Raw genomic sequence first — 15307 nt, 5'->3', positions numbered from 1 at the left:
CCTGGCTGACTTTTCCTGGTTAGGTCAGATCTCCTAACCTCTTTATCTTCATGGACTTCTCATCATGTTGCAACTATGTTTAATAGGTTTCCTATTTCACATTGCATTCTTAAAATGTAAACAGGCCTCATAAGGATTGAGACTCTGCCATCAACCTAGAACCTAGACTACAATGCTTTTTCTGTAGTCATCAAAAATCTGTTCAAACACATATCAAAAGCGTAATAAGAACACCCATACATACATACACCACACATGTCACTGCTTCAGTCTTTGCTGCTTCAGGCTTCCCAACCTGGGTGGTGTTTATCTCCAATAACCCCAAGAAAAGTTAGGAGAGTAGCGATTAGAATGATCCAAGCTGGCCTAGAGAAAAATGGCTCAGGGTAAATATTAAAGACATACTGCTTGGCATTGAAAACCCCACCCCCAAAACAGTTTATCAAAAAGCTCAAGATATGGGGCTGGAGAGATTGCTCAGTGGCTAAGAGTACTGTCACTCTAGCAGAGAACCCAGGTTCAATTCCAAGCACCCAGAGCTGTTTGTAACTCTAGTCCCAGCCAATCTAAAACTTTCTTCTGGCCTCCACAGGCACCAGGCATATGTGTGAACAGCACAAACATGCAGGCAAAACACCCATATACATAAAACTTTTTTAAATATTTTTTAAAAAAACATCATTATGTATTCATATTGATTTCTAGGTTCCACTCAAAATAATTAATTCAAAAACTCTTGAGAGTTTCAATCCAGGAACCTAAATTCTAAAAGCATTTTACTGCTTTTTATCTTAAACTGGCACCTCTAATCCAATCAACATTAGATTTATCTATCGGTATCTTTTTTTTTTTTTGGTTCCATTGTGACTTTCCTTTTCTGTGGGAAGCAGGCAGGACACAAAGAATGTATATCAGGCACATAAAATTTTCAAAATTGTTCTAAAGTTCTTCCATCCAACCTTCTTTGTTGGAAGTTAGTGGAAGTACAGAATGCCCCTACTCAAATAAAACCATCCAACACAAATTTACTGAGATCATCGTGATTCCTCTGATATCTCTGACTTTAGATTGTATCCCAAGAAAGTATGACACGGTCAGGTTGCTCTAGTCAAAAGCTCAAAGGCTGGGAAGGATGCTCAACGGACAATGTCTGCTGTACAAGCACAAGGACCTAAGTCTGGGTCCCCAGCATGCAAATACAACAGCCAGATGCAGCAGCGCACGCTTGTAAGACCAGTCGGGATGCTCCCTGGGGCCTGAGGCTCCAGCATCAATAAAAGACTCTGAAGAAATGACTAGGGAAGATATTTAGCCCCACAGGTGCCCATCCAAGCAAGCAGAGCCACACATCTACGCACACATACACAGACTAGTTTCTCCAATGTGAGTAGGCACGGTTACTACTGCTTACACTTAGTTCTAAGGCTTCCTTCTTTTCACCCTATCTCTTCGTTATCCTATATCCTAATGACTTATAAAGTTAATCTTCCTCAGAAAAGTGATCAGCACAAAATTTTAATTCCTTTCCCTCTATTTCAGGTTATAAAATAAGTCAATTATGAAATATTCAGTTATCTTTAATAATGCAATCTCCTTCAGTGCCGTTACATGAAAGGGAGGTTAACTAAATGGTAAGGTTCTATCTGACATGGCAAGGTTTCCTACCCTGGGTGACCCAATTTATGAAATAAAAATCTTTTTTCTACCCTCTATTCAATCAATACAGACTTCACAAGCTGTAAATGCCCTTCCAATTGCCCCAATCTTCCTCATCCATACCTCAAAAGGACAGAAGCAGCAAGACACAGACCTGCTGAACAAATCTAAGGAGAATAAAAACCAAGGTCTCTACAAAGAAAAAAAAAAGTAGTTTTCTTTGGTCTCCTGCTCTTTCATTTGTGACAGTCTTACTGTGTAGCTCTAGCTGTCCTGGAATCCACTACATAAACCACACTGGCCTTGAACTCAAGAGACCTTCCTCTAACCTCCCCAGTGCTAGGATCAAAGGCATATTCTACCTCACCCAGCTTTTGGTCCACATATAAATATTCAAAATATATCTAGGTCTGAAAAAAAAAAATTAAAAGTTGAGCACAGTAAATTTTAGGCAACCAGTGTTTTGAAACTCAGTGAAAGAATAAATTTTAATGAATATGAAACAGTAGTCCCTGGAGATACTTAAGTCTGCCTGAAGCAGATGGTACCAGATTATCTTTCTGGGAATCTTTTAGTTTTACAGAAAAACAAAAACCAAAACACACTTTTCCACTCCCCGCTCCACCCACGAAGACAAGCAGGTTGATAAGGAGCATAATCAAAATTTATACACTGTTTCTAAAAAGTAAAGCATAAGTTTCTCAGATGGGCGGTCTTATACATTAAGATCTCTGTAATCAGGTTCATTCCAACTCTCTGCTAGGAGCTCCTATAATCATGTGTTTAAAAATACATTAAAATAGCCCTCTAAATCCTCAAAATTAATTGCTATTTAGTTTCTCTTAATAGCTTTCTAATAATTCCCCTTCCTTTTACTCTATAACACTTTATTCTTTGTACCAATTACTTTAGAATCTTAAACTCCCCATTAGTTCTCAGTAACTACACCCTTTAGAGTTAACACTTTTTATTAAGCCAAAGACAAAATGGATATAATTATGACTTAGAATTTGTAGCTGTGACCAACTGTGTCAACAGTAACGCAGGATTCCACAATTCTCTGAAGTGCTTTTTATATAGCTTCCTAATTGTGTGTTACATGTATCTTCATTTAATAAAAAGAATAAACAATCTTAGGGACTCTGTACTAACTTTCTTAGTGTTTCTAAACCCACATGCAGTGAAGAGGAGAAAGTAAGCCCTTGAAGTTAAACTGAAAAGATTGGTAGCCCACAGGCTACACAAAAATCAAAACAGACACATTTATTATACAACAGATAAAGAACCCTGGAATGAGAAGTATCTAGAAATTGGGAAATTCTTAGGGAGAAAAAATATGAAATGCCTACTATGTGACCTAATATGAAACACAGAGCCAGAGCACACTAGAGATGCAGCCACTGGTTCCATACCTTTGTGCTTTACCTGTCTGGTACCTTCGGGAATTCAGCTTTACATCCACTGATAAATACTCAAGGCTCTGACAGGCTTTCTTACTTAATTTAGCCATTTTTTTTTCTCTCTACATACACCATGTTTTTCCTGCTGTCAAACAGATTTCTATTTCCCTAATCCAAACCCTGGCAAAAAGCACCTAGAATGCTTGGTAATAAAAACAGAAAATATAGTTTGTATAAAGTCCTATCACTTTTTTACAATGATATTTGATTCTGAGGTTTAAAAAAAAAAATTTGGCTGAGCAGTGGTGTCACATGCCTTTAATCCCAACACTTAAGAGGCAAAGGCATGCAGATTCTCTGAGTTCAAGGCCAGCCTAGTCTACAGAGAGTTCCATGACAGCCATGGCTACACAGAGAAACTTTGTCTCAAAAAACAACAACAACAAATATAACAAAAATTGAGGTGTTTTGGTTTTTTTTGTTTTTTTTTTTTTTTGTTTTGTTTTTTTTTGAGAAGGGGTGGGTGGGTAGGAGTGTACAGACACTGGAGATCAAACCTAGGGCTTTATGCTTCCTAGGCAATCACCTACCACTGAGCTCTATCCCCAGATTTTGTGGGTCAACTTTAAAATATACTTCTAGGCTGGAGAAATGGCTCAGAAGTTAAGAGCATTGGCTGCTCCCCTCCAGTAAACCCAGCTTCAGTTTTCAAGACCAACATAGTGGCACACAACCATCTATAACTTTAGTTCCAGGGGATCTCTACTCTCTTCTGGCCTCCACGAGCAACAGGAAGGCATGTGGTGTACATACATACACACAGACAAAACACTAATATACATCAAATAAAAATAATTTTTTAAGTCTTTAAAAATGTACTTCTCCCACTGAAATGCTGTCAAAGTAGATTCACTCAAAGTATACTGTTAAAAATCAATTTTCATACTAGTAAGTCAGTTAAGAAAAATTTTATATCTGCAAATTAAGTTCAACCATTCATACAGTTTTGGTAAAATTATAGGCTATATACTGCTGCTGGTTAAGAACAAGTGCTGAAATTCCCAAATTACCATGTCTGGTACTGAGTCTCGATGCTACCATTCTCTATCTAAAAATTTCTGGAAAATTGTTTTCTTACTTTCACAACTGGACAAAAGAGTATTTACTTAATAAAGCTGCTATGTGACTTAAAAAGACAATGGTATAAAAGCATTTAGAATAATGTCTGGCACATAGAAAATCAAAAAATACAGCTATCATTTGAGTACTTATGTACAGGAAAAAAGGAAGAAGACAGGCTATTTAAACAAAAATAAGTTCTGTAAGATTGAACTTATCAATAAAGCATGTATAAACACAAAAAAGATTCACATGAGCCTAAGCAATAGGGTAACATCAACTGGATAAACAGCAAAAGAGAAGTAAAAGAAAAACAAAGCAAGAAATTGTGTTCACAGACAGCAAAATGACATGAAGGTAGAAAGGAAAGCTGAGAGCAGGAATCACATTTTAATTCAAGCTGCATTAACTAAAGCTACTAAACAGAAGAGACAAGAGAAGCTACAGAGCGGCATAATCCTTCTCCTCAAGACATTTGGTTATTTTCCACAACACATGGCACCTCGCAGGTGCAGGGTATGCAAGCAAAGATCTCTAAAAATGTATGAGAATTTTTAGGTACTAAAGGTAGTCAATTTAAAGGTAGTAAAGTGGGACCGTTTACTAGAATCTGGAATAACTATCATCTAATATAAACCTAAAACTCTATAAACCTTTTTTTGCATACACAAACATGCACACATACACACTAACACACAAAAGCATGCACATAGCCCAGATAGCGCACAACTGAGTAACTCCTATGTAAAACATTAATAAACATGTGCAGAAGTAAAAGAAAGCAAACTGGATTACTTGTTATATCATATAGTCACTAGGCAACTAATGTGATGGTATATCAAAAGGCTCTTTAAATATGTGGCTGATTCAAGAGCTGGCAAGAGGAGGGTATAACATGACTCTGGAAACAAGAATAAAAGCATCTGATAAGCATTACCAATGGTCAAAGTTGCAATGATTTGGGGGACGATGAGAGTTGGGGATGTAGCTCGTAGTAAAGCATTTGCTAGTTAGAATGTTGCAGACTCTAGGCTCAATCACCAGTAACAAAAAGTGAAAATGCCTCTTTGGCCTCCCCACCCCCCAAGGGAGGAGCAGTCCTGTTAGGCCACAGAGGAGAGCTTTGCAGCCAGTCCTGAAGATACCTGATAAAACAGGATCAGATGAATGGGGAGGAGGCCCCCCCCATATCAGTGGACTTGGCAAGGGGCGCAGTAGAGATGAGGGAGGGAGGGAGGAACTGGGAGGGAATGAGGGATCAGGGCACGGCTGGGATACAGAGTTAATAAAATGTAACTGATAAGAAAAAAATAAAATTAAAAAAAAAAAGTGAAAATGCCATATAAAGTTTTTGCTGGGCATGATGACTCACCCCTTTAATCACAGTATGAGGGAGCCAGAGACAGAGGATCTCAAGTTCAAAGCCATCCTTGACTACATTGTGAGACTGTGCCTTGGAAAACGAAGGACTAAGATAGTTTAGCTCAAGCAAAAAATAAAAAGGGTGATAATGCTAGCACCAAAAAAAAAAAAAAAAAAAAAAACCAAAACCAAAAACAAAAAAACCCCCAAGAAAACAAGCACTTACTATCATGAATACGTGACTGAACAAATAAGAAAACCCTTTCTCTTTAATGTGAATATGTGTCCACCTGTATATATGTATGTGTACCTGAGTACAGATATCCATGGAAACCAGAAGTGAGTGGTGGGTTTCTTGGAGCTAGAGTTACAGGTGGCTGCTGAAATATAAACTCCAGCCCTATGCAAGAGCCATCTCTTAACAACTAAGCCATCTCTCCAAAGCCAGAGAACATCAGATTTTGTTTGTTTGAGACAGAGTCTCTCCGACTGGCCTCACACTCAAAGAAACATGCCTGACTCTGCTTTCCTACTACTGAGACTGAAGGTGATGTGCACAAACACAAAACAACAATGAATGCTAAAATTCATGGACAAAGTTTTTTAAAAAAAAGTATGTTCACGTGCTCTCAAAATATCTCCCCACCTTACAGTGGAATGCCCAGAGACATCACACTGACGAAGAAACTATGGCTGTGGTGACATTTGATGCCTGTGGTAAAAACAGGGAGGCCACTTTGTTATTCTGCCCCAAATGCACTAATTCTCACATGAGAAACCACCACCAAAACAAAAAGAAAAAAAAAAAAATTCACATTTCTGACAAAGATTTTCCAAAAATGTCTAAGTCACAAAAGATAGAAGTATGGGACATTTACAAATTAGAGGGGAATGGAGACAAAATGACAACTGAATTGCAATGTGGGATCCTGAAACTTATAAAAGACACTGAAGGAAAAACAATGAAATCTGAAAAAAGCCTAGTCTGATCAATTGTATTCTACCCATAAACATTTTTGGATTTGATCATAATGCAGTTCTGTCAGATATTAACGTCAGAGGAATCTGGTCAAGTATATGGAGAAAATGTTTTTGTACCTCTTATAAATCTCAAAGTCGAAACAAAAGTTTATAAAAACCCACGTATTAATGCAGTCCTATTTTACTATTTCTACCATAGCTTCACTGTCAACCCATCTGCACAGTAGGTATCGCTTTCTACTGACTGCTGCATCCTTAGTGCTCTCATTCTATGTTACATCAGTCCCGTGACCTAACAAAGCCCTAACATGCTACTTCCCAAAATAAGGCAATCCCTAACTACAAATTTCTAGGGCCAGCAAAAGGTTCAGTGGTTATGACATTTGCTGAAAAACCTCAAGATTTGAGTTTCATCTCTAGTGATCATAGAGCAGAAAGAGAAATCTAACTCTAACAAGTTGTCCTTCAGTCTCCATGTGTGCACAGTGGCATTACACACACACCATCAATCAAACAACAAAATTTAAAAGTTTTCCCATTTCTGGCATCCTAAATATGGTTAAGTCAGAATCTAACCTTTAATTTTATAGCTTTCTAAGCTTTACTTTCAATAGCAATTAACAGTAGTATCAATGTTTATTTCATAAAATCTATAATTTAAATAAAATACATACCTTCCAACCACTGCCAGCCTCTCTATAATACGGGAAGTTATCACAAATCCACTGGTAAATCTCACTTAAAGTCATTTTCTTTTTGGGTGAGCTGTTAATTGCAAATGTGATGAGACTGGCATAGCTGTAGGGAGGTTTTCCATCTTTGTGCTGTTGGACTTCTTCCTGGTCCAGCGTTGTGTTTGGGTCAAGGAGTGTATTCTTCTTAGAAATTCCTGTTCCATGTGCATTTTGTGCAGCATCAGATTTTTGAATGGCTGCTCTCATGGTGAGCTGTGGTAACCAGTCCATAGATGTTAGGCTGCTCTCCAGTTCAGATGTCATCCTGAAGGGAAAGAGACTCCTTAATGAATTTCAGAGACACAGCCCCTACTCTGCTCAAAATAATCCAACAGTCACAAACCTAAGAGTTCCAAAGTAAGAAAAAGCCTGATTTAAATCTGGAAACAAAACATCGAGTTACATTAACGGACAAACTAAATATTTAAGGGATCAACATTTCCTTTTTTTTTTTTTAATGTTATTCTCTCTAAATCATGAAGGATTTAAAATACAATACAGACAGCAACTGCGAATGTCAATCTTACAAAGAAAAGAAAAGAAAAAAAAAAGAAAATATGAAAGAAAAGAGAAGAAAAGACAAGACAGAAAGAAGGCAGCAGGATCTTGGTATGAAAACTCCTATCAGCAGCCCAAGTCCTTAAATAGCAACCCACACATGCACAGAGAAAACACCATGTAAATGTTAATAATACTAGTGTAGGAGCATCTTGGGAACATACTATGCACCTTTGAGTCCCAGAAAGAGGGAGAAAGTGGAAATAGAGGGAGAGAGGGAAATTAATGAGGAAGAAAGAAGAGGAGAGATGGGAATAAAAAAGGTAAAAAGGAGGAAGGGAAAGGTGGGGAGGAGACAAAGACTCAGAGACCTAGAGCCCTACTATATCATCTTATTTTCCTAATGCTCTGAGCCACTGTTTTACCTTGCTTCTCATAGTCCCTCCTCCTTTTCTGAAAACCAAAGGTAAATTTCCCTCAAGGGCATCTTCAGGAGTCTTCAAACAAACAAACAAACTCATATTATCCCACCATACACTGTAGCAATGCTCATGCCTGGTGTGAGTATATTATATTCGGGTGAAATAAAGATGTACTGATTTCAAGATATTATACCAAATGAGTAAAGGAAAGGACCTGGAGCTTACAGCCTCTGACCATCAATTTATAGATAAAAAACTAAAGGCCCACTGATGTTAGAGGTTGCTTTCATACAGGTAATTAACAGAATTAAAACCAGAGCCCAGGGCTGGAGAGATGGCTCAGTAGTTAAGAGTGCTGTCTGCTCTTCCAAAGAACCCGGTTTAATTCCCAGCACCCACAGGGCAGCTCACAACTGTCTGTAATGCCAATTCCAAGGGATCTGACACCTTCACACTAATGCACATAAAATAAAAATTAAATAATTATTAAAAAACAAAACAAAACAAAACAAAACAGAGCCCAGGTCTCTTCTGTCCAGGTCAATAGTTTTTCTACATCTTTTCTGTAAAATGAGGATGATAATTACAGCCATACCTATGTGACTGATCTAAAGTAATGTCAGGTAAAAAACTTACTTAAAAAAAAAATCATAAAAACAGGAGCCATTATCACCATGCAGTCAACAAAGCAGCATTGCTATTATGCCCCTACATGCTACTGCTCCAGCTGCCCCAGGACTCTCCCTGCACACAGCTTTACCTTGTCCAAATTTTAAGGCAGCTGTTACACACATTTCCCACATTAACAGAAAGCTGTGTTTAAACTGAAATATAACTGTCAAGTAATAAGAACTTAACACTCTCAAAGATATGTCAGCATGAAGGAGTATTTAAAATGTGCAGCAACACATTTAACAAGACTTCATAATTGGTATTATGTACGGGACTATGCTTGAGTAATAAGCACACAAGAGAACCATTGTCAAATTCTTGCCCTCTGGGAAACGACGGCTTAATCAATATCAGACATGAAAAAATTGAGTGAAGGAACAATGTTAACTGCAGCTACTATAAAGGCTCAGGAAGGAAACATAGACTTCAGCCCTGAAGGCAGGAAAGAAAAGTCTTCATCTGTGTCTTAAAGAAAGTGAAGATCTAAACAGCCCAAAAAGGACAGACTGTGTCAGAATTATATCACGTTGCACTTCTAACTATCTCCCGTGCTAGTGTAAACACTAGGTATTCCATAAAATTTCTCAAATACAAAGTCTGAAAAAGGAGGAGGGAGTTGTTTCTAATTTATTAAAGTTTACATACTTTTGGTAATAAGGTTAAAAGGTGCTTCCTTTTTGATACTTAAGCTAGAAGCTGCAAAAATAAACAAGATGAACATTAAATTTGGTCAGATTACCAGTAGCTTCAGAAAGAAACCTATTAGTGGAACGGTGATGACAGTTCACTTGTGTAAGAGACAGATGGTAGTGAGCTTTAAAAGAACATAGAAAGCTCTAAGGAATCTTGCTATGGAAATCTGGTTAAGAAATGTCAGGACACTTTACCTCACCCCATTCCTCCTCGCTGGCCTCCTGGACTGACTTCTCATCATCCTTCCTTACTAATCACAAGTCCCATGTATACACTCAAAGAGAATTTAGCAACACCCTTCTCATGTCATCACAGCCGAGCACTTCTGATGTCTCTTTCCCAACACTACACCTATAACACATTTTCACAATTTTTAGCCTTTATTATTGTTTTATGAATTCTTCTCTAAATTCCTAGAGCTGTGGTAGCTTAAATTTGGCATTTAACTCAATTCATTTAAGTTCATCCTATGTCTAAGCATTCTACCTTCACTCCTGTCGCACACATCCCCACTGAGGACAGTGACCATAAACTAGTATCTTTGGTGCTACCTAATAACATGCAGGTACAGATTATCTGGGGAAAAAAAAAAAAAAAGTAATTCAATTCATTTTCTGAAATGGCCTCTCCTTTTCTCTCTGCCTGGTTTTTCTCCAAAACTCAAATCAAACATATCTCCCAAAACAAAAGCCCATTCAATTACTTTTTTTCCATTCTATACCTCCTAAGATGAAGGAGAACCTTTTCTTACAAGGCACAGATTAAATAAATAGCACAGGATTTATATCCAAGTTTAATACTCTGTATCACAGAGACCCTCAGCTCCTTGAAAGAAGGAACTTCAATAGTTAAAACAGCGTGTGTGTGTCTAAGTCTGTGTTGGCACAAGTGCACACACACTTAATCACACCAGAGTACCTGTCAAGAGACAAACACCTGTTGGAGACTAAAAGAAAACAAGGACAGAGTAGCTTAGATAGCATATGGAAGAACATTTACAACAGCTACATCCTTTATAACTTGGGAAAGGTACAAACCAACACAGACTGACACCAACAGTTTAACTGGAATACCAGAGAAAATGGTAAGATAGAAGCATAGAGAAAAAGAACATAATGCTTGTGAAAGAAATGGAAATGGAGAAAAAGGAATGGAAAAGAACTAAGGTTTAAAGTTCTGAAATTGATATGGCATCTCTTTTACTTAAAAGAACGTCCAAAAGGAATTTTTCTCAACTTTCAAAGCATTATAGAGTATCAAAGTATAACAACACAACAGGTGTGGTAGTTCATACCCACAGTCTCAGCATTTAAGAGGCTAAGGCAGCAGTACTGAGTTCAAAGCTAGCTGGGTGTACTGAATGAGATCCCGTCTCTTTCAAACAATACACTTCTCAAAACTAAGTCATGACATGTGGGTAGGGAGACGGGAAACTAATTTCACTTTACAAAACACTAACAAAATGATCTCACATAGGCTTTTACTACCTTATCACACTCCTTTGGCTTCCACCTGCACTCTTCCTCATTCCCAAGGAGTAGCAATGCTTACTCAGAAAGCTTTCCAATTCCAACAGCAAACAGAATGATGGAGATGCTGCATCCAGCGGAGTAAGAGGAGGACACAAGGAAAAGTAAAAAGAATAAGCCTTATGATGGTGATGATTTTGTGACCCCAAATAGTACTGAGCCCTTCATTCCTGGAACTTGGTATTTCACCTAGAGATTTGGCAGCAGATGAAAAATTGCACAAAGGAGAATTCAAATGAAATATGTAAAATAGACACTGGCTCCTTCTTGTCACATAAAACAAAGCCCTAAGAGAAAAGAAAACTGACTATAGAGTTACGAAACGAGATAAACTACAGATCCTTAGCTTAAACACAAGCCTGTCCATGGCCTGATGTGTCCTATAAAGTGTCCCGAAGCTCTGTAAGACTGAAAGACAAACTCTTGCTTCTGAAATGCAATCTGACACCTGAGCAAAGAAATGTTGCCAAACACGGTAGCTTATACCTTTAATTCCAGCACTTGGGAGGCAGAGGCAGGCAAATCCCTATGAGTTCAGGCCAGCTTAGAAAGCTCTGTTTCCCTCAGGGATTTACTTTTGATGTAATGGAACCTCTTCAGCAGTGGATGGACCCTTCTTAAAATAATCTCCATAATTTATTAACTACTTAAGATTACAAAGAAAACCACTTATACTAAGTCTGAATTTTAAATATTGCTACTCAGTGATTTTAAATGCACATACCCAACCTCACAAAATCATCAAGCGACCTCATTAAAATGAGCCCTTCATTTGACTACTCAAGTCACCCAGGAGGTGATTTCAAATTTTTGTAGACAGCACATGAAAACTGTGAATATACTTATTCCACAAATAAGACCTTTATTCCACAATAATGATCCTTTAAACAGCCCCCAAGACCTCCTTACTCCATAAAGGAATTCTGAATCCATAACTCTCAGGTATAAAAGCCCTAGCTGGTTATCTTACAGGGAAAGACAAAGGTGTAACAAGGAAAAGGAGATGTTTTCATTGTACAGAACCACCTGATTAATCCTGACAAATAGTTTCTAAATTCCTTCTGTATTTTTCTTCTTTTGCCTTCTATTTTCTTTCCGCAAAACCTTTTCAAAGCAGCTATTCACTGTTCCATTAAGGAGAAGGAACAGCAGTAAACTACTTTCCACTAAGGCATAACTAATCTGTTAAAACTTCAAGAAATGACCTTTCCAAAAGACACACCAAATAAAGAAAAAAAAAATCTTGTTGGTCTAAATTGAAAATACAAGATGAAAAAAATTATATTTCAAAATAGGTAATTCAGCAAATAAATAACAAAAGGTCACTCACCAAAACTCCGCTTTCATAAATTTTCTTTCACTTCTGAAGTCCTAAGAATTTTTACAATACAAAGTATGTAAAAACTTTTAGTGAGATTTAGTGAGAACTGCCATCAGGAGAAAAAAATGGGGGGGGGGGTTTGTCTCAGAGGCACATTTCACAAAAATAGGTGGAAAAGAATCCTGCAAGGTTCTTTTGTAAAGTCCTAATATTTGGAAAACAATATTAAGCTCACCACAGGAAGATAGGCATGGCACTATCATGTCAGCACTCAGAAGTTAGAAGGAGCATCAGTCCAATGTCAGCCGCAACTCCTTATCAAGTCCATGGGCTACATGAGACCCCAGCCCCAAGCCCCACCCCAAATATTTGCAAAGGAAGTAAATTCACAACACAAATTCACAACACAATCAATTTTTCTGGATTAGGGGATTCATTGTGCTTAAAAAAAAAAAACTTTTTAGGATAATCTAAATCTCTTCTACTGTGGAGAATACAGAGGAAAATGTCTTTAGTCAGAGCTCTCTTCATGATCCCACATTTTACACAAGTTAATGTCATGTGGGTTTCTTCTCTAAGTTAAAACTGTAACTACTCCAATTCTTTCTATGAATTTAATAAGCACAACACATTCACTGTTCTCTACATGCTCTGCAAATTACCCTTCAACTATTTAGTCTTAGATTCAAAAACAAATCTTAATTCATGCAAACCATACTCTCAGCAAGAACCCTGTTGAAGGTACAAAGCTAATACAGGTCAAAATGTTTTTTTTTTTTAAATTCATTACCACGTGTGTGCAATATCTGTTTGTGTATGTACACCTGGATACATACATGTGGAGGCCAGATGTCACTGTCAGGTGCCTTCCTCTATTGTCCACTAACATTTTCCCTGCTAAGACTAGGTCTCTCCTGAACTTGGAGCTCATTAATTCAGTCTAACAGGCCAGGAAGCTACAGGGAACCTGTCTCTGCCTCACCAGTGCCAAGATTGCAGGTGCTTGTCATCACACCCACCAGCTTTTACTTGTGTGTATAAGTGAAGTGTAGGCCTGTTTGAGTATATGTGCACCACATGAAGGCAGGAGTCCAAGGACACCAGAAGAAGGAGTTGTAGCCTCTGGAAGTGGAGCTATAGGTGGTTGTGAGCCACCATGGAAGGTGCTGGAAACAAAAAGAGTGGCTGGTGCTCTTACCTGCTGAGCCACCTCTCCAGCTAGCTTTTTAAGTGGGTGCAGAAAATCTAACCTCACATCCTCATGCTTATGGAAAAGCACTTTATCCAGTGAGCCATCACCCCAGCCCCCAAAGTATTTTTATTCTATATACATACAATTCTTATCTTTAAACTATTTTACTTTAGGCTGGGTGTAGTACATGCCTTTAATTTTGCTCGGAAGCAATGATCTGGGCTACGAATCAAGACCCTGTCTCAAAAAGAAAAAAAAAAAAAAAAACTATTTACTTATATATTAAAAAAAAAATGTGGGGAAATAAACTATTCTACCATTAATGCCATACACTCTACATTTAAAACTTTACCTACAGAATTATATGAGTAGGCCGAGCACAGTGGCACACACCTGAAATCCCAGCACTCAGGAGGCAGAGGTAGGCAGATCTCTGTGAGTTCGAGGATAGCCTGGTCTACAAAGCAAGTCCAGGACAGCCAAGGCTACACAGAGAAACCCTGTCTCAGGGGAAAATATTTATATGAAAAAAAAAATTATCTAAATAGGCTACTGAACATCAATCCCTTTCACTTATCACCCAAACCATCTCTGTGGTTGATATTTAAAAACCAAAACAGAATTTGCTATTAATACTTCTAACGCTAGGTTACTTGTGCTCACAATCATTTTTTTTTCCATTAAATTTTATCCCTGTCTCTGTTCAAACCACACTGCCTCAGTTCATCCAACATCTCTTAAACATTCTGCCTCCACGGCATTATTAGTATTAACAAAGGGGATCAGGAGATGATGCACTAAATGCAAAGTTTATGCTGCTGTTTGCAACTTCCATAGTTCAACAGCTCTCAGAATATGGTCCAGAAAGCTCTCTCATGATGGTGTAAATAGTCAGAACTAGCTCATAAGCTAAAAATGCCACACTATGAATTTTAAAACCAAGGCAAAATAACCCCTGCTATCTATTATGAAAGTTTTCCTAGCCAAAAGAAGTCATTAAAATGGCAGACTTTTGCACACAGTACACAAATCCTGGAAGGTTTTAAAATCTCCAACTTATCAGTAAGTCTTAAATCAGCAATGTGACACACCAGAGTGTGACAAAAAGAAGTTTATATTATTTACTATCATTTATATTATAGTATCAGTTCATAGAACTGTCATGAAAAATATGTTTATTTCAAAAGCATTTCCAGAAGGTTATCATACACTCCATACTATCTATCTTTAGATTCCTTGTTTCAATTTCAAGACTGGTTTAAAAGAAAAAAAAATCAGATAAAATTTAGTCTACTACATAAAAGCACTCTAATTTTTTATAAGACATGAACCAAAAGCTTAAAGGGGTAGACAGAGGGAAGAATCAAGGTGGACAAAACATTCAACTAAAACTAGAATTTCAGAAAATGTTGCCCACAAATATTGTTCAGAAAATGTTGTCTTCCTTGAAGCTAAAGACAGATATGTAGTTCCTTCAACACTGTGATGACTTAAGGAAGAAACCATCACATTAGATGAAAAGGAAAATAGAGTCAGACATGATGGCACACTACCTATAATCCTAGCACTCAAGATGGTGAGGCACATCTCCATCTCCAGGTCCAGTCCAGCCTTGGCTACATAGGAAGACACTTTCAAAAACCAAGAGCTGAGGATGTAGGTCAGTGATAGAGTGCTTACACAGCATAGACAAGACTCTGGGTTCAAGGACTCTGACTTAAAAATAAA

The 15307-nt window shown here is 37.7% G+C and overlaps 1 protein-coding gene across 3 annotated transcripts in view; it reads right to left on the bottom strand.

Moving 5' to 3' along the window:
* Nucleotides 1–15307, bottom strand: part of Foxj3 (forkhead box J3) — a 92050-nt gene that overhangs the window by 46856 nt on the left and 29887 nt on the right. For all 3 annotated transcript variants that reach the window (XM_055611010.1, XM_055611012.1, XM_055611011.1), the window contains one exon: nt 7193–7517. In XM_055611010.1, coding sequence (XP_055466985.1) covers nt 7193–7517 — 325 coding nt within the window. The remainder of the gene's footprint in view (nt 1–7192; nt 7518–15307) is intronic.

Source organism: Psammomys obesus, unplaced genomic scaffold (assembly GCF_907164565.1).
Source record: "Psammomys obesus unplaced genomic scaffold, mPsaObe1.curated_primary_1811, whole genome shotgun sequence".
Classification (NCBI taxonomy): Eukaryota; Metazoa; Chordata; class Mammalia; order Rodentia; family Muridae; genus Psammomys; species Psammomys obesus.
This window is presented reverse-complemented; position numbering and strand designations above follow the sequence as displayed.